Source organism: Vipera ursinii, assembly GCF_947247035.1.
Source record: "Vipera ursinii genome assembly, chromosome: 11".
Classification (NCBI taxonomy): Eukaryota; Metazoa; Chordata; class Lepidosauria; order Squamata; family Viperidae; genus Vipera; species Vipera ursinii.
In genome coordinates this window covers 11,875,430-11,896,548 of record NC_139524.1, presented here as the reverse complement: position 1 = coordinate 11,896,548, position 21,119 = coordinate 11,875,430, and the positions used below count along the sequence as shown (strand labels likewise).

General features: G+C 43.0%; 1 protein-coding gene across 2 annotated transcripts; it reads right to left on the bottom strand.

Moving 5' to 3' along the window:
- Positions 1 to 681: 681 nt before the first annotated feature.
- WDR93 (WD repeat domain 93) lies at positions 682 to 21,064 on the bottom strand. Of its 2 annotated transcripts, XM_083371342.1 has the most exons (18): positions 21,034 to 21,064; positions 19,771 to 20,060; positions 19,123 to 19,318; positions 18,750 to 18,814; positions 18,031 to 18,113; positions 16,525 to 16,681; positions 15,899 to 15,934; positions 14,811 to 14,898; positions 11,625 to 11,808; positions 10,382 to 10,452; positions 10,012 to 10,098; positions 9,055 to 9,186; positions 8,042 to 8,255; positions 6,358 to 6,418; positions 5,028 to 5,184; positions 4,464 to 4,623; positions 2,907 to 3,026; positions 682 to 1,184 (listed from the first exon to the last, which is right to left on the bottom strand). In XM_083371342.1, the coding sequence occupies exons 2-18, from the start codon at positions 20,035 to 20,037 to the stop codon at positions 1,118 to 1,120; spliced, it is 2,145 nt and encodes a 714-aa protein (XP_083227468.1). In that variant the 5' UTR covers positions 20,038 to 20,060; positions 21,034 to 21,064; the 3' UTR covers positions 682 to 1,117. The 2 variants fall into 2 exon arrangements, with proteins under 2 accessions (XP_083227468.1, XP_083227467.1); XM_083371341.1 differs by lacking the exon at positions 21,034 to 21,064 and having other exon boundaries at positions 19,771 to 20,173.
- Between the last annotated feature and the right edge of the window lie 55 nt (positions 21,065 to 21,119).

The window sequence follows — 21,119 nt, the reverse complement described above, 5'->3', positions numbered from 1 at the left end:
GATAGCCGTTGCAAATCTACAACCAGATGAAGGCACGTGCACACACAAAAAATGCTTCCTGAAACATTTACACACTCACCCCCCCCCAACAAGTAAGAGTTCATACCGAGGAGTACAAAAAAGCACTGAGAAAGGAAATTACTTATTTCAGGTGTGTATGAATTTAAATTATAATTTGCTGCTTTATTTTGATCAAACTCCGATAGGCGAGAGCAGACCGCTATTTACCAGCCCAGATTATAATTGGTTTTCCATTTGCTGGGTTTGCCAAACTCGCTGAGTTAACCAATGATTCAGAAACAATAATGGCTGGATTCACAAAAACACCCCCCCCCCAAAAAAAAACCACTGAGGCACAAACAAGCAACATTATAACTGAACATGCTCTGCGAATCAGCGATATGATTTTAGAGTTACATTGAACAGAATCCAAGTAGTGGAATTGTGATGTGCAGAAGAAAAAAGGGAAAGGACCCCCATAGGTTACTCTTCATTTGCTCACCGTGATCTGCTGCTGACCCTCCTAATGGATGATGATTCTTAGGGATATTGAAGAAGGCTCTCTATTGTCTCGGGAAAACCTGTCACCATCGATGGGGGAGAAAAAGTGGCACCTTTACCCAGCCAAACTGAAATTAGAATCAGATCACACCAGAGTCTTTCATTTCCAGATAGTTCCAATATTGTCACAGCAACTGCTACGTTTATTTGTAAAAAAAAGAGAGTAGTAATGACATCTATTGTTCAGGTCCATCTTTTTTTTAAAAATAATAATAATAATACCCCAACGAAGGCTTTATCTGCAGGCTTAAGATCTGTCTGAGCAGATGCAAAAGGAGAACCAGGTACACTGGTGTAAATTTCTTGTATGTTTCTTAGCATCATAGACCTCCAAGGCATTTGGTCCCTATCCCCTGCTGTCCTCTCATACTCTGAAGTATATAACAGAGATTACCCTTTGAGCCTCCAAAGGCAACTGGAGACTCTCTTCCCACGTTAATTCTTCCATAATTGGTTTCTGACCTTGTTCCTTCCTTTTACACGAAATAACGGCTTGCAAGAAACCAGATGCTATTCAAAAGTGTCCAAAAATGGAATCAGACAGCAAAGTTGCAGCCTAGGATGATGGTATTTCAGGTTCAGGGTCAACGTGTAATACTTCTTCACTAGTCCCAGGAAAAAAGCTAAAACAGAAAAGATCATTTTTATGATCTTAGGAACAACATAATGGTAGAAAGTATTATAACAAAAGGCAAACGCACAGGATTCTAGATATCAGTAGACATGATTCCTATTGGCTAACAAATCAAGTGTCCCCCTAAGTACATTTTTTTTATTTTACTTTCCCCCTGCTGAGTGATTGTCTGCCCTTCAACAGAAGGTCTATCGAGAGATATGTTACAAAACAGACAGATTATCGCTAGGGTAGATAACCTGCCCCCCCCCAACTCATTTTTGTGGCCCTCAGAATCCTCTCCAGAATTCTGCGGTGCAGCTGACTGAAATTTGGCAGCACAATTTTGCCCTCCTTTTGAGGTGGGAAATAAATTAAAATTGTAGGCTGCCTTCTAAAATGGGCTTCCTGTAGTCTAAAAAGCAAAGGAAAGCCTCATTTTCCACCCCCAACCACCCACCCGTGAAAAAAACCGAGGGATAAAACAAAATCTCAGTCCGCTTAACGGATTCAAAAAGGCAGTCAGTCTGATATGGGGAAGTTGCCTTTGTACGGCTGCACAAAAACTCATCAATTGCTGGACTTATTTAGGGGCGTTTTGTTTTTTATTCCCCATGAATTCAGAAGTAAAATCTGATTTGTTCCAACGGCCTTCGGTTGAAATCTTTGAATGCAGTCTTTGCCCAGCAAGAGTAGTAGGTTTGAGCAAAACGTCTGCTTTTACATTTTGCTTCTCTCTGGACAAGGGAACCACTTTCGAAATGGAATCTTGCCACATCAACGGGGATTCCGTAATGTACAGGATAAACGCTAATAGGACTTTTGCAAATAATCGTAATCTGATTATTTGCAAAAGCTGCCTTGTTTCAAAACCCGTTTTGATTAGGTAGTCCTCGACTTACAACAGTTTGTTTAGTGACCGGCCAAAGTTACAATGGCAGTGAAAAAGAGTGACTTATTTTTCACACTTAGGACCGTTGCAGCGTCCCCAGGGTCACGCGATCAAAATTCAGATGCTTGGCAACTGGCTCATATTTATGACGGCTGCAGTGTCCCAGGGTCACAGGATCACCTTCCGCAACTTCGCGACAAGCGAAGTCAATGAAGGAGCGTAACTGTTAAGTAGTTCTTACTCGCTTAACAACGCCAGTGATTCACTTCAACAACTGTGGCCAAAAGAGTCAGAAAAGGGGGCAAAACTCACTTAGCAATGGTCTCGCTTAGCAACAAAAATTGTTGGTAAGTTGAGGACTATCTGTATATTTTGCTCCCAACCTAACATGCATGGATTTTATCTCCCCAAATTCCCACGTCAGCACTGATGAAAATTCTGGCTGTTAAAATTCACCTAGTGGTTAGGTAATTAATCTTTTTTCCCATTTCATTTCCGAAAAAAAGCTTGGTCACGTAAGTGCCTTTAAACATGGCGTGTAGCCAACAAACATGCCTTTAAACATGGCATGTGGTGGGGCAAAGGAAACATGGTCACTTTTTAACCCAGATAACGAAGGAGATAGGTATAGAAATAGGGAACTCATTCTGCCACCATCCAAATATTTGGGGGTACGATTCTCTGTTGCCTGATATTAGCCCTGTTTCCTGAGCGGATATGCAAAATATCTGCAGAGCATCTTGGCTACAGGGAACACAAAGAGCAACATCTGTCCTGGGTTGGTCAAAGGAATTACGATTCAGCATCTGTCTCTGGGAGTGACAAAGAACAGAAACCAACCTGAGCTCCTGTTGCACGCTCACTTCGCCAAACATCTTCCTTTTCAAGCTGGCTGCATATTCCTGCAGCTGGCTCCAGCATTCGGGCATCTGTTGGCTAATTGTGGACAGCCTCTGCAAACTAGCCAAGAGACACAAATAGTGATTCCAGATGCCTTTGGTTTTGGTTTTTGTCCCCCCCCCCCCCGTTGCCTGGTGAGTAAATTATTTGTAACTGGGTTCTCCGGCTCCTGGATTTGTACGGCACTTTTAAGTTTTCACAGTGCTTCCGGATGTAGGATTTTTAGCAGCCTTTGCAAATGGATCGACAAAGTAACTCTAAAAATAGGACACTGCTCTGAACAGCTGCTCCTGCTAAAAAGAATTAGGGTAGCACGTTGGGAATGCGTTCCCTCCAAACGGTTTGTACTCTTCTGGTTCAATTCCTGGCAAGCTCCCTCTGTCTGGAGTGTGAACAGTTGATAGAAAGGGCTCAGCCCAAAAGGTAACTATAACGGTATGTGGGAATGAACTTCCCAGAAGCCATTACGGTAAAAGAACTAACGCTGAGCAAAGCAGGAAATATCGTGGCACTAGGAGCAGGAACGGCCTTTGAACAAAAACGAGTGCTCTGGTCCTGCAGGTCCCAACTCTTATTCTTTGACAATTCCAATCAAAAGCTGTTTGGTTTGCAGAGCTAAGCCAGGTCCCATGCTCAAAACTAATAGCTGCCACTGTGGATAGCATTGGGCTAGACCAGGGGTGGGCAACCTCGGCTCTTTTACGACTCATGGACTTCAACTCCCAGAGTCATAGTTGACTCAGGAATTCTGGGAGTTGAAGTCCATGAGTCGTAAAAGAGCCGAGGTTGCCTACCCCTGGGCTAGACAAACCAAGAGTCACTCAGTTTGGGCACTGTGGCAAGCCATTATTTGTTGGGCTATGATTGTAGGGTTATAATCCAGATTCACATACGAGCTAAGATGAAACTAAATAAGCCCCACTGGAATTTCCCTTGCCTGCATTACACACAATCATTAAACATCATCCGCATTTGTTCAAAGCAGCACCCATCTCTTACTCATCCTCTAACTTTAATCTAGCTAACCAGTCATAAATTCATTGCACGCATCATATTGCCATCTAGCGATTCTATGGATAAAGTGCACGTTTCAGGAAAGCACTGTGATAATTTTTTCCCCCTTCCCCCGGAATAACTAGGACTGGAAGATCAGTTCAGCCAGAAATGGTAAAGATCTTTTCTAAGATCTAAAGAAGCTTTTGGGAGGTGAGCAATGATCTTGGCCAGGAGCTGCATTCCAGAAAGAGTAAATGGGCCAGACCAAAATGTGGGCAAAACCACAGCCAAAAAATCTCATAGGTAACAAAATTAAAGACATTAGATACAGTTACAGTACCTTCTTTCAATATGTTTAATTCAAATAATTTCAGCATGATAATTTTGCTTTGTTTAAAAAAAAGGGCAGCCCCTCATGGAAAAAAAAAGTCGGTCTCATTTCTAAAGAATTTGCAGTCAGTCTCATTTCTAAAGGATAGGAAATGCAGCTTGTCAACTTACTTGTTATTTAAAAAAAGATCACAACGTTTGTCCCAGAGCAATTCTGGAAAGGCGGCAGGCAGATTCTGAGCTTTGGCAGCGAACGTTTCCATGAAAGAGTATGTGTTGAAGTCATAAATAAAGATGGTTTCCGTTTCTGCTTTGCCAGCCTTAGACTCCCCTGTGGTTGAAAGGGTTAGGGTTAGAGATTATTTAGCCTCCCTATTTTAAAAGTTCCACCTTGGATTGATTAATCAAGCAGCAGAATTAGAGTGAGGAGAGAAATCAAGCAAGGCAAAATGAGCCACCTGTTCTTCTCAGTGCTCCGAGACCAACAAACGTGGAAACAATTGTTAATCGCCTTCAAAATGCTTTATAAAAGTGATGGCACTGTGGAAGTGTTCCAAAGGTGATACGGGTAGGATCTAACAAGCTCTTCTAAAGTAGAAAGAGAAGGAAAAGTTGAAGGTGAGCCAGAACTTGAGAGCTGAGGAAATCATTGAAGAAATTCAAGACGTGCTTAAAAGAGGAAAATGCCCTTCCGGTCGTGCCTCTCCTTACGTGTTTGGGTGTAAAACGCCTTACCTTGGACGGCCAACCACCTGCCATTGGTATCCATGGAAAAAACTGGCTGCCAAGGGGATGCAACTTTGTAGGAAGGGGGCACCATGAATTGGCAAATGATCTCATCGGTCGTGGTATCCATCAGATTAATGACGCCAATCCAGAAGAAAATTAGCACCTGGGACAAAGGAAAATGACACGCACTCATGGCTTCCACACACTCATGGGGTGTTGTTTTTATAGCAGCCTTCCCACGACTCAGTGACTTCTATGCGTTAGGCAAACAGCTACAATTTACAAAGAGCCAGTTTGTCCTAGTGGTCTAGTGGTTAAGGCACCTGGCTCAAAAGGGGAGACTGTGAGTTCTAGTCCTGCCTTAGGTGTTAAAGCCAGCTGGTTGTCTTTGGGCCAATCACCAAGAGTCTGTGAGTTCTAGTCCTGCCTTAGCCCTGAAAGCTGCCTGTTCATTCTGTTCATAATAATAATAATAATCTAGTCCAACCCCCTGCTCAGGCAGGAAACCCTATACCATTTCGGACAAATGGCTGGCCAGTCTCTTCTTAAAAACTTCCATTGTTGGAGCATTCACCACTTCTGGAGGCAGGTTGTTCCACTGGTTAGTTGTTCTAACTGAAGTGAGTTTGGGCCAATCCCCAGGGGATTGCGAGCTCTAGTCCCGCCTCTGGCTTGAAAACTGACCGTGTGACTTTGGGCCAGTCTCTCTTCCTCTCAGCCCACCTCACAGGATTGTTATTGTGGGGACAATAGGACGAAGAAGGGATGTTTGACATGTTCAGCACTTTGAGTTATTTGTAATAACAACAAAGGCAGGATACAATTTTAAAAAAAAATGCCACCACCACCACCACCACCATTAACATGGATCTTGGTCTAGCACAGTATTTATCTTCTATGGCAGGGGTCTTCAAACTTGGCCCTTTTATCATGACTTGTGGACTTCAACTCCCTGATTTCTGCCTGGCTGAGGAATTCTGGGAGTTGATGTCCACAAATCATAAAAGGTCCAAGTTTGAAGACCTCTGTTCTATAGCCATCTGTGCCAAATCAACATACAAGAGGTGCAACATCAAGGGTCTTCAAACATGGCCCTTTTATGACTTGTGGACTTCAAGTCCCAGGGCTGGCTGAGGAATTCTGGGAGTTGAAGTCCATAAGTCATAAAAGGGCCAAGTTTGAAGACCCCTGTGGAACGTCGTAACTGATTATTTTGTATCCAGATATTTCATCTCTAAATTTCATCTCTAAGTACCTCTCCCTTGATCTCCCACCTTCAGGTTTCTTGGATTTGGAGAGCCAAGAAATTTTTAGGAAGTAGCAATATGGCACTCACAGCATCAGGCAATGTTGGAATGGTTGCCACAGCACTGATGGTCTGATCAGGAACCTCAGGCCTATAAAAAAGTGACTTTATGTACTTCTTTTCACTTAGTATCTTCAGGAAAGCCTATTAATGACCAAGAGAGTTGTAAGTCATACAACTGTCTAAGAGTAATGTTTTCAGGCCTTCTTTGATTCTGATCTAAAATTACAATAAAGACTAATGGGATTTATTGTGCATTGCCCACTAACCCTATTTCAGCTTGTTTGACAAAGCAGTCTAATGCACAGAGTTCTTTTTTTTTTACACAGAATATATTATTAGCCCTTATGTTTGCAGGATAACATTCTAGAATGGCACCAGGCATTCCCTTAAAAATTCTAGAAAGATTCAATTTCTGTTCTTGTTTAAAAAAAAGTCATTTTGGCCTTGAAAAAAATCCCATCACAAAACCATTTGGCCTTTTTTTTTAAAGAAAAAATGAAGTATTACAGTACTGTTGAATCTCCAAGAAGCTGTCGTTAGATAGTGGAATTAGGGAAAACAGGCCATGCAAAAGGGTGGAAGAAAGGGGGAAAAAAATCTGAAACCAGTTCTCTGAGTTGTGTTTGTACAGGTCCACCTTCTTTAATGGACAAATTCTTTCCTTAGCATCTGTATGATCAGTGCTTTTTTTGTAAAAGAAAAAGGTGCCGGAACTCACACACGTCATACAACCCTCCTTGCCTACCCTACAAGGTTCCATCCAAAAAAGGTGCCGGAACTCCGTTCTGAGCGTTCTATGACTGTTGTGATTCAGGGTCAGCCTGTGGGTTCGGCAGTTGGGTCGGACGACTCAGAGGAGGAGGGGGGTGTTGAAGAGCTTGCTGATGAGAGCCCTCAGCCAGGCCCCTCCCACCTGGTCACGACGGAGACCCAGCTGTGTGAGCCTGACAGCGTGGATGAAGATGACCCACAGCTGGCCCTGTTCAAGGACGCCCGATGCAGGAGGCAGTCAATCAGGAGTAAACAGAGGAAGGCAATGGGGCACCTCGGAAGGAGGCAGAGAGAAGCCACGCCCTGAACTGTATAAAAGGGGAATGCGTGGGAGGGCTGGTTTGCTGAAGGCAACCGCTTGAATAGTTCCTGTTTCATAGCTCTTGTTTTATGGTTGGTGTCTTGTTTTGCTCTGTTTTATGTTAATAAATTTTGCAGGCTTAATTCCAGCCTCTTGCCGTTTGTAAAGGGGTTGTCCCTGCCTTTTCTGCAGGGCCGGTAGCAGGCTGGTACAGAACAATGACAAAAAAAGCCCTGTCTATGACTCTCGTACATCTGCCCTCTCATAGTTATTCTTTGTTTTCCCAATCCTCTCTTCAGTTCTGATCTGTTTTCTTGAACAAACAGAAATGGATTAAGAATCAACAGCATGCTTAAATGGTTTTAAGAAGCACCCCCACTTTGCAACTACAGTGGATTCCGATTCCCTACACTCTTTTCAAATAAGGACATTTCTAATCTTGGCTCTTCGTGCCAATGGACATCCCTAAAAGCAATAAAACGTAATGCCTTTTTTGTCATCGACACAATTATTACGTTGCGGCAGTTGGCAAGATGGCCTGTATTTCTTCTTCAGGGGGAATCAGGGCCAGAGAATGCCACTTGTGGGACTCATCGCTATTTCCCCAAATGTTCTGGACCTTTATGTGGGCTGACTCACCTGATTCCTAATAACTTGGACTTAAATTCTTTGGTCCCCGATGTGAGCAGGTGAAGCGACCCATCTGTGCACAGCACCAAAAGCTGCACCATGGTATGGGCAGGATCCTTGCTACAGCAAGACGTTTTCTCTCTGGATGGTAGTAAACGTGGCATGAATTGGATGTTTCGTGCAACATACTTTTCTGGAAGCACCATGGCAGAGAACGGAAACCCTAGAGAAGCACAAATGGAGATAGAGGGTCCTCTTCACCAAGGCTCTCTCCTAATAGTTTACTTCACTGTGCCAGAGTCAACTTTCTGCAGAAATTAGTAGAGAGTAGGTACTAGCCTAAGCCACACAAAAATGATATGGCTTCTTAGAAACTAAATTACAAGCCCAGCCCATGTTGCTTACTGTCTGAAGTCTTCTAGAATTGCTGGGTAAGGTAAAGGTAATGGTTCCCCCGCACATGCGTGCTAGTCTTTTCCAACTCTAGGGGCTGGTGCTCATCTCCGTTTCAAAGCCGAAGAGCCAGCGCTTGTCCGAGGACGTCTCCGTGGTCATGACTAGATGCCAAAGGCGCACGGAACGCTGTTACATTCCCACCGTAGTGGTCCCTATTTTTCTACTTGCATTTTTACGTGCTTTCGAACTGCTAGGTTGGCAGAAGCTGGGACGACTAACAGGCGCTCACTCTGTTACGCGACACTCGGGATTCGACCCGCCAAACTGCCGACCATCTGATCGACAAGCTCAGCGTCCTAACCCACTGAGCCACCAATCTCCTAAATAGTTAGGCAATTAAAGTCCAACCAAATGTAATCTGGGGTATGCGTGTGATAAAATAAGATGCTTTGTTACATGGAAGTAGAGGAAGAAAACGGTACTCAGCTTATTTAAGGAGTGAAGTCCTGGCCCATCACTTAGAAAAGTCTTGGTTTAAGAGAAGTGGTTTGCCACTGCAATAAAATTTCAGGGTGCGATTTCCCCTTTTATCGAACTTGCCCGAGCTGATAGGGAAAAACGCTCACCAACTGATGTGTCCCACAAAGTAATGACCCTATCTTCACAGGCAAAAGCGAAGTAAGACGAACAAGGGCTGAGAGTTGAATATACAATCGGAGCAGCACACGGCCAAAGAATATCTGGCTTGGGATCAGAATCTAGAAGGAACAGAGGATCATATGAGAGATGGGCCATATAGTAGGAAAAGAACATTATCTTCTGCTAAGCACCCCTCCAGATTCTCTGTCTCCTTCTTTTCGATTCACAGAGCTACGCATACGAATGAACAGAATCCATCTTCTATCAAATTACTAAAGAAACTGGCAATCATGGGTCTCACGGTGATGCTGGATTACGTGTTTCAGCATTTATGAGCTTTGAGTGAGATGGGCCAGCTGTCTGACCCAGAACCTAAATACACACATTGTGCTAAACCCTCATGAAGTGACTTTAGTTTCCCCTTAATGTGTCATGTGAACCCAGCCACTGCAATTTTATGGCTGTTGCACGAATCTAAGCAACCGTAGCATGTTCAGCGCAACTAGGGTGAAAACAAACTATTTCTTAGCAAAATGTGTAATCTCAACGTATGTTTTGGAAAAAAGAGGAGTTTTTTTTTCAGGTGGCTAATTTTAAAAGCAGCATGCCTTAAAGCTGCTTATTCAAGACCGAAAACTATACACGCGTTTAGACTTTGATTTTTTGTTTTGTTTTGCAAATAAAATGGAGCTAAAATCATGGGGCAACTCCCAGGGCCAAATTCTTATGATTCAGATGTCCTGTACTTTTTTTTTTACACTTTTGTGAAATATGATCTGATACCAGGATTTGGCTGTTGAATTTCACGCTCCCCCCCTCCCCCCGTAAAACAGTCTGTACAGAGGATTATGTCTTGACGAGCCTGAAATATATCGCCAGAAACTCTGAAAATGCAGATGAAAAACTTCAGAAAACTCTTGTAAGGGAGTCCACAGAAGCATTACCGGGTTTTTCCTTGGGTGGACGACTCAGGAAATAGAAGCAAAGATTGTGACTGTTGCTCCAGTGAACGCTGAACGCGACAGGCGTATCTAGAAAATGTAAACAAAGCCAGAGGATCACAAGAGATAAGGCCCTGAGGGAGAAAAAAAAATGGAAAGGCAAAGGATTTTATTTTCCCACCCCGTTTTTTTCCTTTGGAAGGAGCATGGGAAAAGGGAGAATCAGGAAAGAAACGTGCAAGTTAAGCTCCCACCCACAGACTCCAGACTCCTGGGTCTAAACATGTCGATTTGCGTTCGAAATTCATACTATAATTCTGCTGAAGGAGCTTCCTCTAGACTAATCAGGGTCCTGCCCAGGGCGGGAACTTACCTGCCTCAGCTTTTAATTCCGTTCCAGTTTGAAAGGTGCGGCCAGGTAAGTGAAAATGGAATTTTGCACAACTAAAATAGACAGAGAGGACAATTCGTGAAAACACACACATTATCACGAGATTTTTAAGGCAGCCAGTAACAGTTTAAGAAAGCAGGTAACAATGGTTTGGAGGAGTGTTATTTATTAGGGTTACTTTTTTTTAATCCCATTTATATCCCGCCCTTCTCCGAAGACTCAGGGCGGCTTACAAGCTTAGCAGTAGCCTTCATTCTATGTATATGCCTGCTTATTAGGGCTTTCACACACACACACCCAAGCGGCATTATTACAAAGTCAGCTTATTGCCCCCAACAATCTGGGTCCTCATTTTACCTACCTGGGAAGGATGGAAGGCTGAGTCAACCTTGAGCCTGGTGGGACTCGAACCTGCACTAATTGCAGGCAGCTGGTGTTACTTAAGGAGGCATTAGCCCAGTGCTCCACCAGTAGGTCACACACATTATCTTTTTTAAAAAAGTGCTGTTGTTTTTTTAAAAAAAGGAGAAGCCATGCTGTGGTTAGAATGCAGTATTGCAGGCTAATTCACTGCTCGCTGCCAGGAGTTCGATCCTAACCAGCTCAAGGTTGACTCAACCTTCCATTCTTCCGAAGGTGGTCAAATGAGGACCCAGATTGTTGGGGGCAATACGCTGACTCTCTAAACAGCTTAGAGAGGGCTGTGAAGCACTGTGAAGCGGTAAATATGTCTAAGTGCTATTGCTATTGCTATCTTCCAATTAAAACGCACATAGAAGTAGCCTTCTTCTAAGCTGCTTCCCTCCAAATCTATTATGGTTGAAATCCTACTGGCCAAAATGACTGGAAAAACTATGGGGAAGCTATTATAAAAATCAGAAAAAATGTTATCAAATCATCTTAGGAAACCAGGTTTCCTGCACCTCACCAGCTTCATCTCAGCAACAGAATTACATAGTGCGGTTATATACTCTACACCAGGGTTCCCCAACCCCCAGTTTGTGGACCAGTACCAGGCCAAGGCATGCCAGCAACCGGTCGGCACAAAGAAGCAAAGCCCCATCCGTGGAATGCAGGCAGACACAAAACCACGCACTCTCCAGTCCACAGAAAAAACTCTCTCCACGGAAGCAGTGGTCACTGGTGCTGAAACGGGTTGGGCACCTCTGCTCTAAACAACGCGACTGGGAATCAACAGCAGAAGCAGATCTTTTCCTCTGCTTACCTAAGAGTTTCCTCTTTGCTCTCCAGATCATCCTCTATCTCCAGATACTGTTGGAACTTGCTGTTAAAAATCTCTTCCAGCCATTCCATCTGGCACTCTCTGATCAAGGTGTTGTAGCCCAGGCCAACCACATTGCCTTCATCACTCTTCATTATAGCTTCGAATGGGCTCTTGAATGCGCTTACTGGAATTTCAACCACATCCACAACGGTGTTAGAGAGCCCCCCTTTCCATCAATTTCCAATTCCTTTGAAATTTGCTTCTGCTTGTTTTGTTTATTCATCCTTAATTTGAGGGAGCTATAATCCTTGGACTTTTAGAAAAAAAGAAATAGGTGAATTTTTTTTTTTAATCCCATTTATATCCCGCCCTTCTCCGAAGACTCAGGGCGGCTTACAATCTAAGAAGCACAAATCAATGTGCTTAGCAATTAATTAATTAAGTAAGAGGCTCAGGTGGAAAGCCTGGGAGTTAAAATGCCAAGGAATTACAGCGAGGCTTATTTCTAAGCCAGCATTTCTCAACCTTGGCAATTTTACGATGGGTGGACTGCAACTCCCAGAATTCTGGGAGCTGAAATCCATACGTGCTGGCTGAGGAATTCTGGGAGTTGAAGTCCTCCCATCTCAAAATTGCTAAGGCTAAGAAACATAGGCATAGGCATAGTGTAGCACCTTGAGAAATAAGCATGCAGTTCCATATACAGGGGGGATCCATTTGCCGACACCCAAGCCTTCTCTCTCTCTTTCAACTGGCCTCTTGAGAACATTGGAGGTAGTAGTGTCTAAAGACCCATGTTCCTCTTGGTGCAGCTTTAGGAGGTGCAATGAATCAGCTTTGTGAAACAAGGTCTTTCAGAACAACTTAGCTCTGCTTCATTTTTGAAGCCTTTTTTCAGATCTCAGCCCAATTAATATAAATATTTCATTACCCCCTTGTTAAAAAAGTAGTTATCAACAATTATAATAATATAGTAGTAAGAATTAGCATCACTGACCCAGCCTCTTAGACAATGTTAGGAAGGCTTGTGTCAGCAATAGTGTTGGCTAACTGAATGTCAGGTTCTCTCTCAGAGTTCTTGGGCAGTGACTTCTTTGGTTCTTGAATCTCTCCTCTTTCATCGTGTCTTTCTTTCCTTCCTCCCCAGCTCACTCACTCTTCCCTTTCTTTTTATCTTCCTTTCTCACCACTACAAATAGGCTGAAAAATTGTTTTGTTTTTTTTATCCCAGAGCTGTAACCAGTGGTGGGATTCAGCTAGTTCGCACCACTTTGGCAAAACTGGTAGCTAATTTTTTGTTGCCCAGGCCCAGAATGGACTTCCGGAAGCGGCATCCATGCAGAGAACCGGTTGTTCACATATTTGAATCCCACCACTGGCTGTAACCATACTAAATACCACAGTATAGTACAACATTGAAGTGCAATATTAGGGGCAAGCGTGATGGTGAATAGAATGTGAAAGATGCGTGTCTATAATGTATGTTCTTATTTGTGGTTTTTACTTGTGTGCAGTGTGCACCGTGGACAGCACTTAATTGCGTTGTGGGTTACATAATGACAATAAAGATATTCTGTTCTGTACGTTCTGATCATTGCCTTTTTCTTTTTTCAGCGGTTTTTGCCCCTAACTTGTTCTACATTCAGCTCGTAGGGGGAAATTCTTGCTCACCCTCCAGATAATACCACCTCTTACTAACAAGAGTCAGCACAACATTCCACAGGGACCCCCAAACCACTTTTCTATCACTCTGGAGCATCCTGAAATCATGTCATTATAATTCAGTAGCGAGCTATTAGAAATTAATGGTTTTAATTCCCATAGCACTTTCCAGAGTCTTCTGTTAAAATTAGAAACGCAATAATGATTTGCGGCCTTTTGGAAATTGCCTTTTTCATTTCATAAAAGCAACACACAACCTCAAAAAACGGTGGGGGGAGGAAGGAGGGACTTTAAAAACCTAGTTCTGCTGTTGAGCCTGGGGCCTGGGTTGTGTAGTTGAGCCTCTACCTCAGGGGTGTCAAACTCAATTTCATTGAGGGCCGCATCAGCATTGTGGTTGCCCTCAAGGGGCCGGGTGGGTGTGGCCTACTGGGTGGGTGTGGCCTACTGGGTGGGCGTGGCCAGAGTGCGTATGGCCTACTGGGTGGGCATGGCCAGCTCTACATCGTTGGCATCAAGGGTGCCTATGGGGGCCTGGGCAGGAGTGGGACAGATCTGAGGGTCTATGGCAGGAGGAGGGTCTCTGGGCCAGGGCCAAGGCAGCGGGGGCCATTCCCTCACTGTTTCCAGGATGGCTTCACGGGCCGCATGAAACCACTTCGCGGGCCAGATCCGGCCCCCGGGCCTTGTATTTGACATGTCTGCACTAGCTGCTTCCACTGGAGTTTTTCCCCCTCAGCATTATATTTATTTATTTCATGTTATTTATTAAATTCATTGGCCAGCCTCCTTACCACAGGGTAACTCTGGCTAGCTTACAATGTTAAAAGGATAAAACTATACAAAACCTATATGCAGTACAAACAAAGTACTTTAAAAATACAAATATTCGGCCCTAGCTAAAAGATGGGGAAGGAGGGAAAAGGATGAGAGGGGGTGGGTGGGATCTATTAATGATCTATCAACTACTCCCAATGTGGTGTCCCCCCCGCCCCACTGGAGCCCCAAGCCAACTGGAAGACCCAGGTCTTTAAGTGGTTGCAGAAGGTCAGGAGGATTGGAGCTGACCTCGAGATATTCAAGATATTCCTTGGTGGAGCAGTGGGCTAATGCCTCCTTAAGTAACACCAGCTGCCTGCAATTAGTGCAGGTTCGAGTCCCACCAGGCTCAAGGTTGACTCAGCCTTCCATCCTTCCGAGGTAGGTAAAATGAGGACCCAGATTGTTGGGGGGCAATTAAGCTTACTTTGTAAAAAATGCCAATGGGGGGGGGCGAAAGCCCTAATAAGCAGGCATATACATAGAATGAAGGCTATTGCTAAGCACATTGATTTGTGCTTCTTAGATTGTAAGCCACCCTGAGTCTTCGGAGAAGGGTGGGATATCAATGGGATTAAAATAAAAAAAATATTCCAAAGGGCAGGAACCTGTTGCTTTCTGTAGTTTGATTTTTCTTGCTTGTTGCCCCAGCACAGTGAAGTACAAAAGCTGAGAAAACAGAAAAGGAGTTGAGAAGGTTCTAACCTGAAAGAGGTTTGGGTGGTCTGACCTTCAACAGGAGAACAGGGGGAAGCAGCTTAGATTCAATTTTGCTTAGTAGCTGTTGCAAATCCTGCAAAGAATCAAAATGGCAATTCTAAACAATGCGTTGATGCTGCTCCTCGATAAAATCAGGATTTGAGGAGCCAAGCAATTTCTGGTTAGACTGTAAATGGTTTGGCATGGTGTTTGTGGACACTAGTGTCATTTTCTCTGGTAGCCAACAGAGATCCAGGAGGAGGAGGAGGAGGAGGAGGAGGAGGAGGAGGAGGAGGAGGAGGAGGAGGAGGAGGAGGAGGAGGAGGAGGAGGAGGAGGAGGAGGAGGAGGATTCTGGGGTCCTTGGCGCTCTCTAAGCTTGGTTGTTTTCTTGCAGATGTTTCATTACCCAACTAGGTAACTTCATCAGTGCTGGAAGGGAGTGGGGTGTGCAGAGAGGAGGGGGGGGGACATCATAAGTGGTAAATCGGTGCTTTGTGATTGACTACAGCCAGTGCATCTTCCACTTTAATACTGTCCTTTCCCTACTAGCAATCATTTTCTAAGATGCCCAGAAAGTGGCTGAAATTTAACAGCCCAATGTTAAATTTGAAATATTTCAAACATGCCCAACAGTCTAAAGGAGACTGGAGACTTCTGGGTTATCCTATCCTAAATACTGTCCCCTTTAGACATAACTAACCAATCAGGCTAAGACTTGGCAACTTTTCTCAGAGCTGGTAGAGGAGTGTGAAGGGCAGGGGGTGGGCAGTAAAAGGGGTAAATGATGAAACACGTCTCGCAACATCCCAATGAAAATTCCATGACTTATGTTTTTGTGTCAAGAATCAGGGTGCAAGTTTGAAAGGCAGGGGCTAAGTTGTAATGTCGCAATGTTTCATCAATTGGTCAACATCTGGTACCAGATGCTTAGCACAATGCTGTACTGATTCAACTGGTATCCAAATTGATATCCATGGTGCCCCATTTTATAACTTCCTTCTCAAAGCAGACTTCTTGACAATCAAGTTGTTTGACCAGGGCTGTTTTCAGCCATTTAACAACCTCACAGAGTTCAAAGTCAGGATTGCTTACCATCTCTTCAGTTACTTGAATATCGACATTCTTGTGCTACAGAAATACAAAAACACCAATGCTTCAGAAACACATAAGAACAACATTGGAAGAACTTAGGTAGATGTTCTGACTCTACCTAAAACGACACTTCCATGGAATTAGTACAGCTCTTAGCACCCCCAAAACGAACAACAGCAACACCAGAAACCCAAAGAGCAAGCAGGTTACGATTCTTATTTGAAAAGGACTCTTATCATCTTGGCTCATTGTATTAAAAATTATTAAATGTGAATAGACATCCTAGAGGGGAGGATGTATTCTGTCGAAAGAAAATGGCAGGATGCTTCTGTCTGGCATCACCAGATATATATTTTAAGAAGAAAGAAAATCCAGAATTAAAGTTAATTCTCAGGGAGAGCCCCGTTTTAGGCACTTTTAACACAATGAGAGAGATATAAGCTCATTCTTCGGCCATATCTACGTTGTAGTACACAACATAGATTATCATTGGTTTAAATGTAGGGTTAAGAATCAAGATGGTTTAGCAAGAAGGTGCCTTGAGAACATTAGTGATATTTCTTTAGTTAAATGGAAAACGTTTAGAGCTGCTAATCATTTGGACCTCTAAAAAAAGTGATTTTTACCATAGATTTCTCTGGTAACTTCTCTTGCACAGGCAGCTGGTTGAGTCCCATGTCCTTGACGAATGCTGAACCTGGGAGAGCAATTGTGTGGAGATGTTCGGTCTCCTTCTGCCAGGAATCCTTAGGCAATCGGTATATCTCCAGCCAAGACTCAGAGCTGCCTTTATTGAGAAATCAGAAGAAAGCACATTAAGCAATCAAGAAGGAGAAGAAAGGTCTCACAGTCCTTTAAAATACAGAATGATTCTTATTATTCACTGTCTCCCAGAACAACAAAAACAGATTCACAGATGTTTGCCCCTGCTCACTGTTAATTGTTAATTCTAGGACAAGTAAAAGGTGGACAAATTTTACTGGGCAGGAGCTGTAAATGTGGTCCAGTTTAGATGGATGACAGGGCCAATTCAAGAAATGAGACAAAGTGGGAGGTGTACAAGTTGAGCTGAGATTTCCTATTGTTTTTTAAAACTCTTGTTAAGCTTATTTATGTATTTGTTGGTCAAATTCATATAGCGGCCCCTCTCACCAAAACCTGTTCAGTGTATAAAATGTCATATGCTGATACAAAAGTTATTTTATGTTTTCCCCTTTAAAGACTTAATTCCGCAGTTGGAACGGGCTCAGACTGCAAAAAGAAAAAGATTTTAGAGGCTGCAAGTTGTCCACTGCTGTTCAAGCAGCTCACAGGAGTTTTAGAAAATTTCTAATGGGAATTCCTTAAACTTTTGAGTATATATAAAAGGGAAGTCAGTTGCAGAACTGCTTGAGCCTGATTTTCAAAGTGGGAAAAAAATGCCAGACATACATTCAAAAGTATTCACTGTCTCCAAACTTGAAATATTAAATACTGTTCAGAAAGTTTCTGGGTTGTAATAACGCAGCTTGGATTTCAACACAACTATTCTAAGAAGATAATGGCAGGTATGCTGCAAATCAGGTTTTAGAGAAAGAAAAAACGAGCTGGCTTTTTATGATGCAAATTACTGTTGTTTGTGTATATGAATTATAAACATATCCAAATGTATTCTGCATCTCCATATAAAAACAAAATATCAAAATCATGCCAAGATTATGCAGTTGCAGATTATTAGGTAGATTTAAAAAAATGGCGTGCCTCCAGTGATTTGGACTTCAAAGAAATTTAATCCTTAGTCTATGGCGATTCTCAGATATCAAGTTATCTGAGTTATCCCAAAGGTGCTTTTTCACGAGGCAACTGGACTTCCCTGTTTTAGCTTTTTGTTTTCGAAGACGTTTCACTTCTCATCCAAGAAGCTCCTTGAGAACTGAAAAAGCTTCTTGGATGAGAAGTGAAATGTCTTCAAAGAAAAAAAAACGAGGAAGTCCAGTTGCCTCATTGGAAAAACACCTTTGGGATTCATCGTGAGTAGGACAAATTAGGCACTTCAATAGGAAGGGCTACTTTCAAAGACTTACTTTATATCAAAACCACCCAACTCTGGATCTGGACCTCATGCACATCAGAAAGTTAAGAGAGGCTGAGACTTGCCTTGTAGCAGGAATCCTGCATAGTCACTCTCCTGAGAAAGCTCCAGTGCCACGCAGACGTTTCGTTTGCTGATATCTTCCTGACAAACAGGAGAATATGGAATATGAGATCAAGCTAGGCCTGTTCAACCAGGATAGCAAGGAGTCCAATACTACACATTTTTGCTGCAAAGCTGCACAGCTCCCTGAGAGATTTGACAGAAGAGCAAAAGACTTTATTGCAGAAGGTCTGAGGGGAAAAGAAGTCAGCCCAGCACAGATAATCCTCGACTTAAAAGGCCACAATTAAGCACAAAATTTATGTTAAGTGAATCTGGCTTCCTCCATTTGACTTTGCTTGTCAGAAGTTCACAAAAGGGGATCACATGCAACCTGGGACGCTGCCGCCGTCATGAATATGAGTTGGTTGCCAAGCGTCTGAATTCTGATTGTGTGACCATGGGACGCTGCAATGGTCATAAGTGTAAAAAAGGGTCACAAGTTCCCTTCTAAATCTACATCTATAGTCCTGGAGATCTTCCCTTTAAGTACTAACCAGACCCGATTCTGCATAGATTTAAAACTCTGACAATAGTTCAATTATAACATTTTTAAGATTACGGGACTCACACATTGGATTTTGATAACTGGGATGTTCAAAAAGGTAGAATTTAGACAACGGAAAATTGACAGGTAGGTAAATATAAGCACTGGCAGCTAATAGGAGACAAACTCACCACTTCATTTATGGATCTTATATGCAAGAGGTTTTCCCTGACAAAACAAAAAAGACGTGCAAAACCTGGAAAACAAAACAAGAATGATTCTAAGGGAGGGCAAGTTTTCCTTCATGTTCATTAGCACACTCCTCGATCGTGCCTTTTATTTATTCAGTTAACGATACTTTGACTGGCTGAGAATGCCAATTCTCATAAATGAAAATCATGTCTTCCGTTTGAAGAAAAGAAGCTTATTCTCCATGGCTACTAAACAGGAAAAACTTGAAACTCATCTTACAAGACTTCATCGAATAGCACTCACAATCAATTGTGAAACCAATCAGCAAATTAACCATTTGTTCTTAAGGAATATAAATGTATAGCTGCCTACCCATCTCATCCACTGTTCCAAGGAGATGGGAGACACCACCAAGGATTGACAGCTGAATGGAGAAAATTTCAAGTTTGGTTGCCTCCCAAGAAGACAAGTTCTCCCAGGTGGTTGAGCTGAAGACCGAAATCCCAGTGGAATGCCCCATAAAGATGTACCCTTCAGAAGCTGACAGGCAGTTTACTCTTCCTGAGACCTGGGGAGATTTAAAAGAAGAGAACATGTTTACCTCAGGAACGTGAACATACAATATGAATGTCATAATAATTCCAATCCCTCTATATTACCATGTCTTTATATGGAGGATATATTTTTTTTTACTTCATCCGGTCTTTTAATTGGTTCCATGCTTTAACTTCTCTGGCTCATGAAAAATGTTTAATAAACCTTTGCTCATTTTAATGGTTTTGATGGAATTATAAAATAAGGGGTCTCTGGGGCAAAGGGGTGATCTAGAAATATTTAGATTTATGTCCTGGTGGTAACATCCAATTCATGATATCTCACTGAAATTATATCATAGTTAAGCCAAAAGAAAACCAATTTGGTTGTCCAAGAGGATGACACTGCAGAGAAAAAAATAATATGGTGCCAAGGTCACATATCAAGGTTTCCTTGGACTTTTCATCTGAAAGAGCTTTAGATTACCGTGAATTTATTTGTAGGGTGACAGAGTAAGGGCGTGAAACTCTGCTGCTTTGTCTCCTGTAACGGGCGCCTTTCTTCAATTCGTTCCCAGGCTCTTTCAAACAAGTCTTTCAATATTTTATTGATCATGCAAAAAGGCTGAGGCAAGGAGTCCAGGAGTTCGTCAGGGTCATTCTGGAAAAAATTTTCTTCTTCATCTTTTTTAATCCAGTCTTTTTCGGTGGGTGCAGGAATGTCCAAGTGCTGCTTCCGAAGATAAAAAGGCATCTTCTCTTCAGCTCAGCGGAGTTCTGCAATAAATAAAATTCAATCCGATTACTAATCAGCCTTCCTAAAGGGAGGCTGGGATTTGGTTTTGAAAGAGAGAGAGAAGCAAAGATCACTCTCAAGGTTTCTTTTTTTAATCCCCACCTTTATTTTTCATAAATAACTCAAAGCACCAAATATACCTAAAACTCTTTTCTCCTCTTATTCTACCCCCCCCCACACACACACACAACAACAGTCCTGTGAGGTGGGTTGGGCTGAGAGAGAACGACTGGCCCAAAGTCACCCAGCTGGCTTTCATACCTAAGGTGGGACTGGAACTCACAATGTACCTGGTTTCTAGCCAGGTGCCTTAACCGTTGCACCAAACTGGCCCTGTATGCAACCCATGTATTGCTTTGCTGCAATCCTACACACACACACATACACACACACACAAACTCCTTGCCAGCTCTCAATGTAACATAACACTGTTTTGCAATACTTAGAGAAACTTTGTTTTTCTTTTAAAGGACTTTTTTTTTTTTGGTACACTGCCCAAAGTCCCCTAGTTTGAGCTGGGCAGACCCAGAAACAAAACAGAAACAAAAAAAACCCCAAAAACCTAAGCAAAGCAAAGACAAACAAAACACAAACAAAGCAGAAACGGAACAAAAACAAAACCAGATTCCAGGAAATCACAAAAGCTCAAAGCTCTCTCGACATCTTGCGGTTGGCAAAAGGCTCCCCACCTCTAAGTAAACCGGCGGGGGGCTTTTAGAGGCGTTGAACTGCAACTCCACCCCCACCACCCCATTCAGCTGGGGATAATGGGTGCTGCAGTCCCCCGGTTGGGAAAAGCTCCGTTAAACACAAAAGAAAAATGATGCCCGCAGGCAGAGCAGCCCCAAATCGAAGCTCTTGGAGGAAAAACAAAAAAAAAACAAAATCCTCTTCGGGGCTTCCGCCTAACTCTGCACACACCTGTCCCCCCCCCACCCCCAATCAGAGGAACACCTGTCTCCGGAAGTTGACGCGTTGCTGGGGCAACCCCGGGCGGAAGGAAGAAAGGAAGGCCGGGAAATGGAGTCCAGGGCATGGAA